Here is a 17500-nt window from a genome sequence, read left to right as displayed (position 1 = left end):
ATAATGGTTGAATAATATATGTAAAAACGCACTCCAACTATTTTTGAACTTTTCCTGTTGAAAAACAACACGTACAAATACAGTAAGTAAACTTAAGGGTAAAAAAATTGGTCTGATGTTGCCCTCTGATGTCATCGGCCTCTCTTCTTGCTAAGCCCCCCCCCCTCTTGTGCCATGTCATGAGGATACCTGGACCACCTATTGAGATGTGACTTTTGTTCAGTAAATCAGGTGTTAAATGAGGTGAAAAGGAGACTGGAGTGCCACTTTTAATGAATAAACGTATCCAGTAAGGTTGAGTTTGGGATGAACCTTGATGCAGGAGTAAACAGCACAGGACTGACAGGAACAACTCTTGACAGGAATGATATGTTGGCCTAAAGCAAGAAGGGGGATGCTCTGATGGTATTTGATGAAGACATTGGCAAAATGTGGTGCTTTTTTTTCACGAAAAATAAACAATCGTTAAGAATATTTTAGTTTAAACACCTGAACTACTTTTACACTTTAACTTAACAATGTAACACTTGAACAATTAAAGGAGAATTTAGCTTTTTTACAACCAAATCTCTATTTTTATTTAAATGGAATGTTACACAAGGATGCAATTTCACTTGTTTTTGAGAAACTTACCCCAACCAGCGATTCACTTGCTCATTCTCGTTGTGCAGTATGGATGCTCTGAAAAAGCATAAACTGTCAGGGTTGTGTGCGGCGAAGTAGCAGAGTCAAATGCAGGACACAGGTGTTGAGCGAAACACAAAACGTTTACTCAATAATCACAGCAAAATTCCACAAAGGGAATAATTACAAAACATAATAAGAAACAACAACAACCTCTAACGTAACAAACAATCACGGACAAAACAGAAATGAAAGCCAGAAGGTTAAATAGGGAACATAATAGGGGAATTGAAACCAGGTGTGTAATATGCAGACAAAACAAAACGAAACAGAAAAATGGATCGGTGGTGACTAGAAAGCCGGTGACGTCGACCGCCGAACACCACCCGAACAAGGAGAAGGGCCGACTTCGGCGGAAGTCGTGACAGTACCCCCCCCTTGACGCGCGGCTCCAGCAGCGCGACGACACCGGCCTCGAGGACGACCCGGAGGGCGAGGTGCAGGGCGATCTGGGTGGAGACGGTGAAACTCTTGTAACATAGATGGATCTAGAATGTCCTCCACCGGTACCCAGCATCTCTCCTCCGGACCGTACCCCTCCCACTCCACGAGGTACTGAAGGCCCCTCGCCCGACGCCTAGAATCCATGATGGCTCTTACGCTATACGCCGGGACCCCCTCGATGTCAAGAGGGGGCGGAGGAACCTCCCGCACCTCAGATTGCTGGAGCGGACCAGCCACCACCGGCCTGAGGAGAGACACATGGAACGAGGGGTTAATACGGTAATCAGGAGGGAGTTGTAACCTATAACAAACCTCGTTCAATCTCCTCAGGACTTTAAATGGCCCCACAAACCGCGGACCCAGTTTCCGGCAGGGCAGGTGAAGGGGTAGGTTTCGGGTCGAGAGCCAGACCCGATCCCCCGGTGCATACACCGGGGCCTCACTGCGGTGGCGGTCGGCACTCGCCTTTTGTCTCCTGATGGCACGTTGTAGCCGTACGTGGGCAGCGTTCCAAGTCTCCTCTGAGTGCCGAAACCATTCATCCACCGCAGGAGCCTCAGTCTGGCTCTGATGCCATGGTGCCAGGACCGGCTGGTAACCTAGCACACACTGAAAAGGTGATAGGTTGGTAGAGGAGTGGCGGAGGGAGTTTTGGGCCATCTCGGCCCAGGGGATGTAAGCTGCCCACTCCCCCGGCCGGTCCTGGCAATAGGACCTCAGAAACCTACCCACATCCTGGTTTACTCTTTCCACCTGCCCGTTGCTCTCGGGGTGGAAACCTGAGGTAAGGCTGACCGAGATCCCCAGGCGTTCCATAAACGCCCTCCAGACTCTAGACGTAAATTGGGGACCCCGATCAGAAACTATATCCTCAGGCACCCCGTAGTGCCGGAATACATGGGTGAACAGAGCCTCCGCAGTTTGTAGAGCCGTAGGGAGACCGGGCAAAGGAAGGAGACGGCAGGACTTAGAAAACCGATCCACAACGACCAGGATCGTGGTGTTACCCCGCGACGGGGGAAGATCCGTCACGAAATCCACCGATAGGTGTGACCATGGTCGCTGTGGAACGGGAAGGGGTTGTAATTTCCCTCTGGGCAGATGTCTAGGTGCCTTACACTGTGCACATACCGAACAGGAGGAAACATAAACCCGCACGTCCTTAGCTAAAGTGGGCCACCAGTACTTCCCAGAAAGGCAGCGCACCGTCCGACCGATACCAGGATGACCAGAGGAGGGTGACGTATGAGCCCAACAGATCAAACGATCGCGAACATCAAACGGAACGTACATACGCCCAGCTGGACAGTCAGGTGGAATGGACTCTGTACGTGACGCCCGTTCGATGTCCGCGTCCACCTCCCACACCACCGGTGCCACCAGGCGAGAGGCTGTAATTATGGGAGTGGGATCTGTGGACCTCTCCTCTGTATCATACAGCCGGGACAGTGCATCTGCCTTAACGTTCTGGGAACCTGGTTTGTAGGTAAGGGTGAAATCAAAACGGGTGAAAAACATGGCCCACCTTGCCTGGCGAGGGTTCATTCTCCTCGCTGCCCGTATGTACTCCAGATTGCGGTGGTCAGTCCAAATGAGAAAAGGGTGTCTAGCCCCCTCAAGCCAGTGTCTCCACGCTTTCAGAGCCAAGACAACAGCCAGCAACTCCCGGTCCCCCACATCATAGTTTCGCTCCGCCGGGCTGAGCTTCTTCGAAAAGAATGCACAGGGGCGGAGCTTTAGTGGCGTACCCGAACGCTGAGACAGCACAGCCCCTATCCCCGCCTCGGACGCGTCCACCTCAACTATGAATGCTAAGGAAGGATCAGGATGAGCCAGAACTGGAGCCGAGGTAAACAGAGCCTTCAGGTGACCAAAAGCCCTGTCCGCCCCAGCTGTCCACTGCAGTCGCACCGGTCCTCCCTTCAGCAGTGAGGTAATGGGAGCCGCTACCTGACCAAAACCCCGGATAAATCTCCGGTAGTAGTTGGCAAACCCTAAAAACCGCTGCACCTCCTTTACCGTGGTTGGAGTCGGCCAATTACACACGGCTGAAATGCGGTCATTCTCCATCTCTACCCCTGACGCTGAAAAGCGGTACCCTAGGAAGGAGATGGATCGTTGGAAGAACAGACATTTCTCAGCCTTGACGTACAGGTCATGCTCCAACAGTCTACCAAGCACCCTACGCACCAGAGACACATGCTCGGCGCGTGTAGCGGAGTATATTAGAATGTCATCTATATACACCACTACACCCTGCCCGTGCAGGTCCCTGAAGATCTCATCCACAAATGATTGGAAGACTGATGGAGCATTCATTAACCCGTACGGCATGACGAGGTATTCATAATGCCCAGAAGTGGTGCTAAATGCTGTCTTCCACTCATCTCCCCCCTTAATACGCACCAGGTTGTAAGCGCTCCTGAGGTCCAATTTTGTGAAGAAGCGCGCCCCGTGTAATGACTCGGTCATACTGGCTATGAGTGGTAGCGGGTAACTGTATTTTACCGTGATCTTATTTAATCCTCGATAATCAATACACGGGCGCAAACCTCCATCCTTCTTCTTCACAAAAAAGAAACTCGAGGAGACAGGTGAGATGGAAGGCCGAATGTATCCCTGTCCCAGCGATTCGGTGACATATGTCTCCATAGCCACCGTCTCCTCCTGTGACAGAGGATACACATGACTCCTGGGAAGTGTAGCGTCTACCAAGAGATCTATCGCACAATCCCCCGGTCGATGGGGTGGTAATTGAGTCGCCTTCTTCTTACAGAAGGCGAGTGCCAAATCGGCATATTCGGGAGGAATGTGCATGTTGGAAACCTGGTTTGGACTTTCCACCGTAGTGGCACCTAAGGAAACACCTACACATCTACCTGAACACTGACAGGACCATCCCTTGAGAGTCCTCTGTTGCCACGAAATAATAGGATCATGAGAGGCCAACCAGGGAAGACCCAACACAACAGGAAACGCAGGAGAGTCGATCAAAAAGAGACTAATTCTCTCCTCGTGATCCCCCTGCGTTCTCATAGCGATGGGTACTGTGACCTCCCCAATCAGCCCCGACCCCAAAGGACGACTATCTAAGGCATGTACAGGGAAGGGAACATCAACAGGAATAATAGGGATCCCTAATCTATGCGCTAAAGAGCGATCAATAAAGTTCCCAGCTGCGCCTGAATCTACTAGCGCCTTATGCTGGGGATGCGAGGAAAACTCAGGAAATTCTATATGTAACCACATGTGCGCAACAGAAGACTCTGGGTGAGTTATGTGCCTACTCACCGGAGATGACCCATCAGTGCTCCGCCTGCTACCTCGACTTCCAGGAGAAACACCCCAGCACCGGACAGCAGTGTGTCCTCTGCGTCCACAGTTGGTGCATGGAATGGTCCTCCCTCCGGTCTCCCTTCTAGCAGTCCCTCCTAACTCCATCGGTGTAGGATCCAAGGGGCTGGGTAATGGAACGGGCGGACCCCGATCTAGACGTCCGCGGGAGGCCAACAGGTTATCCAGCCGGATAGATAAATCCACCAGCTGGTCCAGGTTAAGAGTGGTGTCCCTGCAGGCTAACTCCCTACGAACGTCCTCTCGTAGACTACACCTGTAGTGATCGATCAGGGCCCGCTCATTCCATCCCGCACCAGCGGCCAGAGTACGGAAGTCCAGGGCGAAATCTTGAGCGCTCCTCATCCCCTGTCTGAGATGAAACAAACGCTCTCCCGCCGCTCTCCCTTCAGGTGGATGATCAAAGACCGCCCGGAAGCGGCGAGAGAAGTCATCATAGTCATCCAGGGTTTGGCCCTCTCTTCCCCAGATGGCGTTAGCCCACTCCAGGGCCTTACCAGTCAGACAGGAGATGAGGGCGCCCACTCTCTCTCGTCCTGAAGGGGTCGGATGAACAGTTGCCAGGTATAACTCCAACTGTAGGAGGAACCCCTGACACCCGGCTGCTGTACCGTCATACGCTCCTGGGAGCGAGAGCCGAATCCCACTGGGTCCTGACGATGGAGGGATGACCGGTGGAGTAGGGAGAGACGCGGGTGGGGGTGATGGGGTATGATTTACCGGGAGACCTCCTCTCTCCCATCGGTCCATTGTCTGCAGCACGCGATCCATAGCGGTCCCTAAACTGTGTAACATGGTCGCGTGCTGTTGAACTTGCTCCTCGACTGGGAGAGAGGGGCTGGCTGCGCCTGCTGACTCCATTTGAAGTTTTGGTCCGTGATTCTGTCAAGGTTGTGTGCGGCGAAGTAGCAGAGTCAAATGCAGGACACAGGTGTTGAGCGAAACACAAAACGTTTACTCAATAATCACAGCAAAATTCCACAAAGGGAATAATTACAAAACATAATAAGAAACAACAACAACCTCTAACGTAACAAACAATCACGGACAAAACAGAAATGAAAGCCAGAGGGTTAAATAGGGAACATAATAGGGGAATTGAAACCAGGTGTGTAATATGCAGACAAAACAAAACGAAACAGAAAAATGGATCGGTGGTGACTAGAAAGCCGGTGACGTCGACCGCCGAACACCACCCGAACAAGGAGAAGGGCCGACTTCGGCGGAAGTCGTGACATAAACAAAAACACAAATATGTCATTTTAGAAACGGAAGCGATCTCAGTATAGTGATACAGGTCTGTAGATGTTGCACACATGAAAGTGTGTCATTTCGAACTTTATCCGCAACGTAACGCTTTATTTTGTTGCGGCTCGAGTGATACGTCTCCGTCCATTCTAGCAGCAGTCTACATGGAGAATGGAACAGCTAGATAGGGAAACAGTTTGAGTCGCACACAATGGAATATAATGCACAATGGAATATAATGCACAATGAAATATAATGCACAGTGGAATATAATGCACAATGGAATATAATGCACAATGGAATATAATGCACAATGGAATATAATGCACAATGGAATATAATGCACAATGGAATATAATACACAATGGAATATAATGCACAGTGGAATATAATACACAATGGAATATAGTACACAATGGAATATAATGCACAATGGAATATAATGCACAATGGAATATAATGCACAATGGAAAATAATGCACAGTGGAATATAATGCACAATGGAATATAATGCACAGTGGAATATAATGCACAATGGAATATAATGCACAGTGGAATATAATGCACAATGGAATATAATACACAATGGAATATAATACACAATGGAATATAATGCACAATGGAATATAATGCACAATGGAATATAATACACAGTGGAATATAATGCACAATGGAATATAATGCACAATGGAATATAATGCACAGTGGAATATAATGCACAATGGAATATAATACACAATGGAATATAATGCACAGTGGAATATAATGCACAATGGAATATAATGCACAGTGGAATATAATGCACAATGGAATATAATACACAATGGAATATAATACACAATGGAATATAATACACAGTGGAATATAATACACAATGGAATATAATACACAATGGAATATAATACACAATGGAATATAATACACAATGGAATATAATGCACAGTGGAATATAATACACAATGGAATATAATACACAATGGAATATAATACACAATGGAATATAATACACAATGGAATATAATGCACAGTGGAATATAATACACAATGGAATATAATACACAATGGAATATAATACACAGTGGAATATAATACACAATGGAATATAATGCACAATGGAATATAATGCACAGTGGAATATAATGCACAATGGAATATAATACACAATGGAATATAATGCACAGTGGAATATAATGCACAATGGAATATAATGCACAGTGGAATATAATGCACAATGGAATATAATACACAATGGAATATAATACACAATGGAATATAATACACAGTGGAATATAATACACAATGGAATATAATACACAATGGAATATAATACACAATGGAATATAATACACAATGGAATATAATGCACAGTGGAATATAATACACAATGGAATATAATACACAATGGAATATAATACACAATGGAATATAATACACAATGGAATATAATACACAATGGAATATAATGCACAGTGGAATATAATACACAATGGAATATAATACACAATGGAATATAATACACAATGGAATATAATACACAATGGAATATAATGCACAATGGAATATAATACACAGTGGAATATAATGCACAATGGAAAATAATGCACAGTGGAATATAATGCACAATGGAAAATAATGCACAGTGGAATATAATGCACAATGGAATATAATGCACAGTGGAATATAATGCACAATGGAAAATAATGCACAGTGGAATATAATGTACAATGGAAAATAATGCACAGTGGAATATAGTACACAATGGAATATAATGCACAGTGGAATATAATGCACAATGGAAAATAATGCACAGTGGAATATAATGCACAATGGAAAATAATGCACAGTGGAATATAGTACACAATGGAATATAATGCACAATGGAATATAATGCACAATGGGTATGAGGATGTGAATCGCTGGTCGAGGTAAAAAATAATAAACAAATTGTGAAATTGTAAAAAAAAAATATGTGTCTGGGCCTTTCTTAAACACTTTACTTTCTAAAACACTTTACTTTCTAAAACACACCATTTACATATATATTTTTTAGATTGCTTATAAAAAGTAAAAATTCTCCTTTAAAATTCTCCTGATCCACTTTGAATTTCCTTAAGATGATGTATTTCTATCTATCTCTTCTAATGAAAGTCACTATACAAATGTAATGTCTGATTGCTATCATCATTATCAGATGACTCAGGAATGTTTGTAGGTTTCTAGGTTTCTTCTTAGGTTCCTTCCTTCTTAGGGAGTTTTCCCTAGCCACTGGGCTTCTGCTTTCTGCATTGCTTGCGCTTTGGGGTTTTGTCCTGTATCTGCTGATGTAAAAAGAGCTTTATAAAATCTATTTTATTGATTGATTGTCGTGTTTATCAGGTTGCAAGGACGTCGTCAGGTCCCAGCATCATCATATCCTTCTTCATTGCTGCCGTGGCCTCTGTCTTTGCCGGCTTGTGCTACGCTGAGTTCGGGGCCCGCGTCCCCAAAACGGGGTCTGCGTATCTGTACAGCTATGTGACAGTGGGAGAGCTACTGGCGTTTATTACCGGGTGGAATCTGTTGCTGTCCTACGTCATAGGTAAGATACAACAATATACTACTTCATTCTAGTTCAGGCTGATTCTTCCTTCTAGTTCCTATCTGATCTACACTCACCGGCCAATTTATTAGGTACACCACCCCGTTCACAAAAATGGATCGCTCCTACAGCAAGTGAGTCACGTGGCCGTGGCTTGTTATATAAAGCATGCAGACAGGCATTGAGGCATTCAGTTACTGTTCGAATGAACTTTACAATGGGCAAAAGGAATGACCTGAGCGACTTTGAGCATGGTATGATCGTCTGTGTCAGGCGCACAGTATCCAGTATCTCAGAAATGTCCGCTCTCCTGGGCTTTACACGCACGACAGTGTCTAGGGATTTTCCCGAGAATGGTGTAACAAACAAAAAACATCCTGTCAGCGGCAGTCCTGTGGGAGGAAACAAATCGTTGATGAAAGATTGAAGGAGGATGGCAAGTACCATGCAAGCTAACAGGCGGAACACGAACAGACAGATAACGGCGCAGTACAACAGTGGTGTGCAGAACGGCGTCTCGGAACGCACAACTTGTCGATCCTTGTCACGGTGGGCTACTGCAGCAGACGACCACACCGGGTTCCTATCAGCTAAAAACAAGAAGAACCGGCTCCAGTGGGCACGCCATCACCAACACTGGACAACTGAGGAGCGGAAAAACATCGCCTGGAACATGACAGTGAGTTTAGTTTACTAGAGTGACCTGGTCAGTCCCCCAGACCTGGTCAGTCTCAGTCCCCAGACCTGCTCAGTGCCCAGACCTGCTCAGTCCCCAGACCTGCTCAGTCCCCAGACATGCTCAGTTCCCAGACCTGCTCAATTCCCAGACCTGCTCAGTCCCCAGACCTGGTCAGTCCTCAGACCTGCTCAGTCCACAGACCTGGTCAGTCCCCAGTCCTGGTCAGTCCCCAGACCTGCTCAGTCCCCAGACCTGGTCAGTCCCCAGACCTGCTCAGTCCCCAGACCTGCTCAGTCCCCAGACCTGCTTAGTCCCCAGACCTGCTCAGTCCCCAGACCTGCTTAGTCCCCAGACCTGCTCAGTCCCCAGACCTCAACCCAATAGAACATCTTTAGGATGAGATGGAACGGGCTGTTCCCAGCATGAATATTCCACCGTCCAACCTGTCGCCAACAGCGTGATGCCATCACGTCAGCATGAATCAACATCCCTGTGGAACATTTCCGACACCTTGTAGAATACCAAAGAATTTAGGCTGTGAGTGTATATCTTTATTGAGGCATGTTTATAATGTTGTTAATATAACACTGGCTCCCTGGTGTGACGCTAAACATTTTGGCTCAGTGCCTGGGAACACTGAGAACCGTAAATGATCAACCATAAATCAAGAATCAAGAAGAACAAGAATCCAATGTCTTCCTTTAACTTTTCATCTCTGACTTTAACCCCCTGCAGTAAAACGGTGATTCACCATTATCCATTTATTGGCTCCAGTCCAGAGCTATAGACAGCATATATGTATATATATATATATATATATATATATATATATATATATATATATATATATATATATATATATATATAGAGAGAGAGAGAGAGAGAGAGAGAGAGAGAGAGAGAGAGAGAGAAAGAGTGAGAGAGAGAGCGAGAGAGAGAGTGAGGCAGAAAGAGAGAGGCAGAAAGAGAGAGGCAGAAAGAGAGAGGCAGAAAGAGAGAGAGAGAGTGGCAGAGAGAGAGGCAAAGAGAGAGAGAGTGAGAGAGAGGCAAAGAGAGAGACAGAGAGAGACAGAGAGAGGCAAAGAGAGTGACAGAGAGAGAGAGATGCAAAGAGAGAGAGAGAAAGAGAAGCAGGGAGAGAGAGAGAGAGAGAGAGAGAGAGAGAGAGAGAGAGAGAGAGAGAGAGAAAGAAAGAAAGGCAGAGAGAAAGAAAGGCAGAGAGAGAGAGTGAGCAGAGAGAGGCAGAGAGAGAGAGAGAGATGTAGAGAGTGAGTGAGAGAGAGAGAGAGAGAGAGAGAGAGAGAGAGAGAGAGGCAGAGAGAGAGGGAGAGAGAGAGAATTCTGCAAAAATATCCTCAGTGTACAACACCAAATAACGCATGCAGAGCAGAATTTGGCCGATACCCGCTAATTATCAAAATCCAGAAAAGGGCCGTTAAATTCTACAACTACCTAAAAGGAAGCGATTCCCAAACCTTCCATAACAAAGCCACCTACAGAGAGATTAACCTGGAGAAGAATACCCTAAGCAAGCTGGTCCTGGGGCTCTGTTCACAAACACAAACAGACCCCACAGAGCCCCAGGGCAGCAACACAATTAGACCCAAGCAAATCATGAGAAAACAAAAAGATAATCACTTGACATATTGGAAAGAATTTACAAAAAAACAGCGCAAACTAGAATGCTATTTGTCCCTAAACAGAGAGTACACAGTGGCTGAATACCTGACCACTGTGACTGACCCAACATTAAGGAAAGCTTTGACTATGCACAGACTCAGTGAGCATAGCCTTGCTATTGAGAGAGGCCGCCGAAGGCAGACCTGGCTCTCAAGAGAAGACAGGCTATGTGCACACTGCCCTCAAAATGAGGTGGAAACTGAGCTGCACTTCCTAACCTCCTGCCAAATGTATGACCATATTAGAGACACATATTTCCCTCAGATTACACAGACCCACAAAGAATTCAAAAACAAACCCAATTTTGATAAATTCCCATATCTACTGGGTGAAATACCACAGTGTGCCATCACAGCACCAAGATTTGTGACCTGTTGCCACAAGAAAAGGGCAACAAGTGAAGAACAAACACCATTGTAAATACAACCCATATTTATGTTTATTTATTTTCCCTTTTGTACTTCAACTATTTGCACATAATATGACATTTGAAATGTCTTTAATCTATTTTTTTTTATTGTTTAGTATCACTTTTCTTTATTATCTATTTCACTTGCTTTGGCAATGTAAACATATGTTTCCCATGCCAATAAAGCCCTTAAATTGAATTGAGAGAGAGAGAGAGAGAGAGAGAGAGAGAGAGAGAGAGAGAGAGAGAGAGAGAGAGAGAGAGAGAGAGAGAGAGAGAGAGAGAGAGAGAACAAGAGAGAGAGAACAAGAGAGAGAGAACAAGAGAGAGAGAGAGAGAGAGAGAGAGAGAGAGAGAGAGAGAGAGAGAGAGAGAGAGAGAGAGAGAGAGAGAGGACAGTAAATGTGAAATGCCCCTCAAATCAACAGGGAAATGTTTGGATTCAGTCTAGCATCAGGTGAACTGTTGTGTCCTCTCACCTTTTTTGATCTAATACTTGTCCCATTATCTCTAAACTGTTCCTTTTCAATTGCTACCATGGTTACGCATGCGCTTTTTATATTTCTTCTGTAAGAAACATTTCCATTTATCCCTATCCATAAAGGCCGATTTCCTGCGGTCTAAAGGGTTGATTGATCCATCTATTGTCATATTGGCTAATCTCCTCTCATCATTATCCTGTCAGGGACGTCCAGTGTGGCGAGGGCATGGAGCGGAACCTTTGATGACCTCATCGGCAACGCCATGGGGAACTTCTTCAAAGAAAACGTATCCATGAACCTCCCGGGCCTCGCAGAATACCCAGACTTCTTTGCTGCTGGACTCATTATGCTCCTGGCAGGTAAACTGAATCTGATGATTGATTGATTGATCATTGGTTCGTTTAACCACATACAGACATTAAAACTGTCTGATACTGATGATGATGTTGATAATGATGATGATGATGATGATAATGATGACGATGATGATAATGATGACGATAATGATGATGTGATGATGGTGATAATAATGATGACGATGATGATAATGATGATGATGGTGATGATGGTGATAATAATGATGGTGATAATGATGATGGCGATGGTGATGATAATGATGATGATGGTGATAATGATGATGATGATGGTGATAATGATGACGATGATAGTGGTGATAATGATGATGATGGTGATGATGATGGTGATGATGATGATGATGATGGTGATGATGCTGGTGATAATAATGATGGTGATAATGATGATGGTGATGATAATGATGATGATGGTGATGATGATGGTGATAATGATGACGATGATGATGGCAATGGTGATAATGATGATGGTGATGATGATGGTGGTGATAATGATGACGATGATAATGATGATGAAGATTGTGATTATGATGATGAAGAGGGTGGTGATAATAATAATGATGATGATGGTGATGATAATGATGTGAATGATGGTGATGGTGATGATCACATGTTCCATGTGTTTCCATCCTGTGAAGGTCTGCTGGCCTTCGGTGTCCAGGAATCGGCAATAGTCAACAAGATTTTCACGGCCATCAACATCCTGGTTCTTCTGTTTGTCATTATTGCGGGCTTCGTCAAGGGAGACATCGGTAACTGGCAGATCAGTCAGGAGGCGCTCATCAACGCTACAGCAGAATTACAGTATGTAACCATGTTTGATTACAATACAAACGTTTGAGTACAATACATGAGATATCCTTCATCATACCAAACTTGCTAGCAACTACAGTGGATGATGAACACATTTCTACAGGCAAATGTGTGTGAGGATGTTATAGCCGTGGTATTAGCAGCAAATATTAGCGTGAATCCTTCAACCAAGATTTCTGTAAAAACAGAGAAGATTGGAAAGTTATTATTCTGCAACCATATGTACTCTTACATTGTCTTCTCCAGGAACCTAACGTCTACAGTCAACGTGACCAGTGTGTATGGGGATGGAGGGTTCTTCCCATACGGTTTCGACGGGACAATCTCCGGAGCCGCTACCTGTTTCTACGCCTTCGTAGGCTTCGACTGCATCGCCACAACAAGTAGGCCTACCTGCTTTGATATTTAAACATGCGCTGACACACTAACCTATATACGTCAGAAACATTTCCATCCTACAGAAACACTGATAAAGCCAGGCGCTTCTCCAAGCTTCGTCCATATAATATCTTTGGTAATGTCTACTCTACTCAGAATGTTTAGGCATGCCGTAACAGTCAATGTTCTTCTCCAAGCTTCGTCCATATAATATCTTTGGTAATGTCTACTCTACTCAGAATGTTTAGGCATGCCGTAACAGTCAATGTTCTTCTCCAAGCTTCGTCCATATAATATCTTTGGTAATGTCTACTCTACTCAGAATGTTTAGGCATGCCGTAACAGTCAATGTTCTTCTCCAAGCTTCGTCCATATAATATCTTTGGTAATGTCTACTCTACTCAGAATGTTTAGGCATGCCGTAACAGTCAATGTTCTACATGATTAAACCTTGCTTGCAGTCGCTATTGGCTGATTGATTGATCAACTGATTGGCCAATCGACTGATTGTATTGACAGCTCTTCATTAATTAATTAATTAATTAATTCATTAATTCATTCATTCATTCATTCATTCATTGTCTCTCTCCAGGTGAGGAGGTGAAGAACCCTCAGAAGTCCATCCCGCTGGGCATCGTGGCGTCTCTCCTCATCTGTTTCCTGGCCTACTTCGCCGTGTCGGCGGCCCTCACTCTGATGATGCCCTACTACATGCTGAATGTTAACAGCCCGCTTCCCGTGGCCTTCGAGTACATCGGCTGGGGGCCCGCCAAGTATGTGGTGGCTGTCGGTTCACTCTGCGCCCTCTCCACCAGGTAGGTAGGAGAACACGGGAAGTCCCTGGTCAATGATGTCACCAGGCGTCATTACAGTTAGTCAGTTTGTCTGTCTGTCTGTCTGTCTGTCTGTCTGTCTGTCTGTCTGTCTGTCTGTCTGTCTGTCTGTCTGTCTGTCTGTCTGTCTGTCTGTCTCCTGTACAGTCGTGGCCAAATGTTTTGAGAATGACACAAATATTAATTTCCACAAAGTTTGCTGCTTCGGTGTCTTTAGATATTTTTGTCAGATGTTACTATGGAATACTGAAGTATAATTACAAGCATTTCATAAGTGTCAAAGGCTTTTATTGACAATTACATGAAGTTGATGCAAAGAGTCAATATTTGCAGTGTTGACCCTTCTTTTTCAAGACCTCTGTAATCCGCCCTGGCATGCTGTCAATTAACTTCTGGGCCACATCCTGACTGATTGCAGCCCATTCTAGCATTATCAATGCTTGGAGTTTGTCAGAATTTGTAGGTTTTTGTTTGTCCACCCGCCTCTTGAGGATTGACCACAAGTTCTCAATGGGATTAAGGTCTGGGGAGTTTCCTGGCCATGGACACAAAATATTGATGTTTTGTTCCCCGAGCCACTTAGTTATCACTTTTGCCTTATGGCAAGGTGCTCCATCATGCTGGAAAAGGCATTGTTCATCACCAAACTGTTCCTGGATGGTTGGGAGAAGTTGCTCTCGGAGGATGTGTTGGTATTATTCTTTATTCATGGCTGTGTTCTTAGGCAAAATTTTGAGTGAGCCCACTCCCTTGGCTGAGAAGCAACCCCACACATGAATGGTCTCAGGATGCTTTACTGTTGGCATGACACAGGACTGATGGTAGCGCTCACCTTGTCTTCTCCGGACAAGCTTTTTTCTGGATGCCCCAAACAATCGGAAAGGGGATTCATCAGAGAAAATGACTTTAACCCAGTCCTCAGCAGTCCAATCCCTGTAACTTTTGCAGAATATCAGTCTGTCCCTGATGTTTTTCCTGGAGAGAAGTGGCTTCTTTGCTGCAGATGCACTCACACCTGCCTGCTGCCATTCCTGAGCAAGCTCTGTACTGGTGGTGCCCCGATCCCGCAGCTGAATCAACTTTAGAAGACAGTCCTTTCCTTGCAGGTAACCATGGTTGACAGAGGAAGAACAATGATTCCAAGCACCACCCTCCTTTTGGAGCTTCCAGTCTGTTATTCGAACTCAATCAGCATGACAGCGTGATCTCCAGCCTTGTCCTCGTCAACACTCACACCTGTGTTAACGAGAGAATCGCTGACATGATGTCAGCTGGTGTCTTCTGTGGCAGGGCTGAAATGCAGTGGAAATGTTTTTGGGGGATTCAGTTCATTTGCATGGCAAAGAGCGACTTTGCAATCAATTGCAATTCATCTGATCACTTTTCATAACATTCTGGAGTATATGCAAATTGCCATCATACAAACTGAGGCAGCAGACTTTGTGAAAATTAATATTTGTGTCATTCTCAAAACTTTTGGCCACGACTGTACAGTCTGTTGTGTTCCATGTTCCCTGACCTGAGACTGTAACATGTCTGATGGCTCTCTGTGTCTGTCTCCTATACAGTCTGTTGGGTTCCATGTTCCCTATGCCCCGCGTACTGTTTGCTATGGCCAGAGACGGCCTCCTCTTCAAGCCCCTCAGTAAGGTCAGCGCCAGACAAAGTCCTGTCATCGCTACCATCTCCTCCGGGGTCGTAGCAGGTAACACCCCATCCCTCTCTATCTCTCTCTCTACCCTCTCCTCCGGGGTCGTAGCAGGTAACACTCCATCCCTCTCTATCTCTCTCTCTACCTTCTCCTCCGGGGTCGTAGCAGGTAACACTCCATCCCTCTCTATCTCTCTCTCTACCTTCTCCTCCGGGGTCGTAGCAGGTAACACTCCATCCCTCTCTATCTCTCTCTACCTTCTCCTCCGGGGTCGTAGCAGGTAACACTCCATCCCTCTCTATCTCTCTCTACCATCTCCTCCGGGGTCGTAGCAGGTAACACTCCATCCCTCTCTATCTCTCTCTACCTTCTCCTCCGGGGTCGTAGCAGGTAACACCCCATCCTTCTCTATCTCTCTCTCTACCATCTCCTCCGGGGTCGTAGCAGGTAACACCCCATCCCTCTCTATCTCTCTCTCTACCTTCTCCTCCGGTGTCGTAGCAGGTAACACTCCATCCCTCTCTATCTCTCTCTCTACCTTCTCCTCCGGGGTCGTAGCAGGTAACACTCCATCCCTCTCTATCTCTCTCTCGATCTTTTAGAGAGATAAAGAGTCTGTTGTGTTTGGCCTATGATACATTTTGTGTGATGATTTATCTACGGTAAATATTTGAATGCTTGTTTGTTTTCCTTCCCAGCGATAATGGCCCTGGTGTTTGACCTGAAAGCATTAGTTGATATGATGTCAATTGGGACACTCTTTGCCTACACACTTGTGGCTATATGCATTCTTATACTGAGGTAAGTATTTCCCAAATATCCTAACTTAGATAAACATCAGTCCTCTGTATTGATTTTGCAAAAATAAACAGTGCTAAGTTGACTTTGTAACATCTAGGTACCAAGAGACCCAATCAGAAGACTCAGATCTCCAGATCCTTGAATCAAACACCAAGTTTGGTTGTCTCAAACCACCATCATTCCCAACTTCGGGCACCTCCAAAACAGTCACAGGTTTGACTGTCTTGTCTGGTAAGAAAAACAGTTTGACAAGAAATATCCAATACCTTCTGTATTTAAAGTTGCCACTTATAACAATGACAAATAATATTATTCAAAGATGGTCTACATTTTAAAGGTACTGGAGTATCTGCAGTGTGACATTATGAAGTATTCCCCTCTTTCTGTCAGTCATTCTTCCATCGGCCTACTCTCTCTCTCTGTTCAGTCGTTTTTCTCTCACCCTCTTCCTCTCTCTCTCTGTTCAGTCGTTCTTCTCTCACCCTCTTCCTCTCTCTCTCTGTTCAGTCGTTTTTCTCTCACCCTCTTCCTCTCTCTCTCTGTTCAGTCGTTTTTCTCTCACCCTCTTCTTCTTCTCTCTCTGTTCAGTTCTTCTTCTCTCACCCTCTTCTTCTTCTCTCTCTGTTCAGTTCTTCTTCTCTCACCCTCTTCCTCTCTCTCTCTGTTCAGTCGTTCTTCTCTCACCCTCTTCCTCTCTCTCTCTGTTCAGTTCTTCTTCTCTCACCCTCTTCTTCTTCTCTCTCTGTTCAGTTCTTCTTCTCTCACCCTCTTCCTCTCTCTCTCTGTTCAGTCGTTCTTCTCTCACCCTCTTCCTCTCTCTCTCTGTTCAGTCGTTCTTCTCTCACCCTCTTCCTCTCTCTCTCTGTTCAGTCGTTTTTCTCTCACCCTCTTCTTCTTCTCTCTCTGTTCAGTTCTTCTTCTCTCACCCTCTTCTTCTTCTCTCTCTGTTCAGTTCTTCTTCTCTCACCCTCTTCTTCTCTCTCTCTGTTCAGTCGTTCTTCTCTCACCCTCTTCCTCTCTCTCTCTGTTCAGTTCTTCTTCTCTCACCCTCTTCTTCTTCTCTCTCTCTCTGTTCAGTTCTTCTTCTCTCACCCT

The 17500-nt window shown here is 45.2% G+C and overlaps 1 protein-coding gene across 1 annotated transcript in view; it reads left to right on the top strand.

Annotated features, from left to right (window-relative positions):
* Positions 1-17500, top strand: part of LOC120047869 (cationic amino acid transporter 2-like) — a 25391-nt gene that overhangs the window by 2949 nt on the left and 4942 nt on the right. Inside the window, exons 3-10 of the mRNA XM_038993428.1 lie at positions 8107-8308; positions 11762-11917; positions 12568-12733; positions 12989-13125; positions 13713-13935; positions 15522-15658; positions 16303-16405; positions 16503-16636. Coding sequence (XP_038849356.1) covers positions 8107-8308; positions 11762-11917; positions 12568-12733; positions 12989-13125; positions 13713-13935; positions 15522-15658; positions 16303-16405; positions 16503-16636 — 1258 coding nt within the window. The remainder of the gene's footprint in view (positions 1-8106; positions 8309-11761; positions 11918-12567; positions 12734-12988; positions 13126-13712; positions 13936-15521; positions 15659-16302; positions 16406-16502; positions 16637-17500) is intronic.

Source organism: Salvelinus namaycush, chromosome 5 (genome assembly GCF_016432855.1).
Source record: "Salvelinus namaycush isolate Seneca chromosome 5, SaNama_1.0, whole genome shotgun sequence".
Classification (NCBI taxonomy): domain Eukaryota; kingdom Metazoa; phylum Chordata; class Actinopteri; order Salmoniformes; family Salmonidae; genus Salvelinus; species Salvelinus namaycush.
The sequence above is the reverse complement of the archived record's forward strand: the minus strand, read 5'-3'. Positions and strand labels throughout refer to the sequence as shown.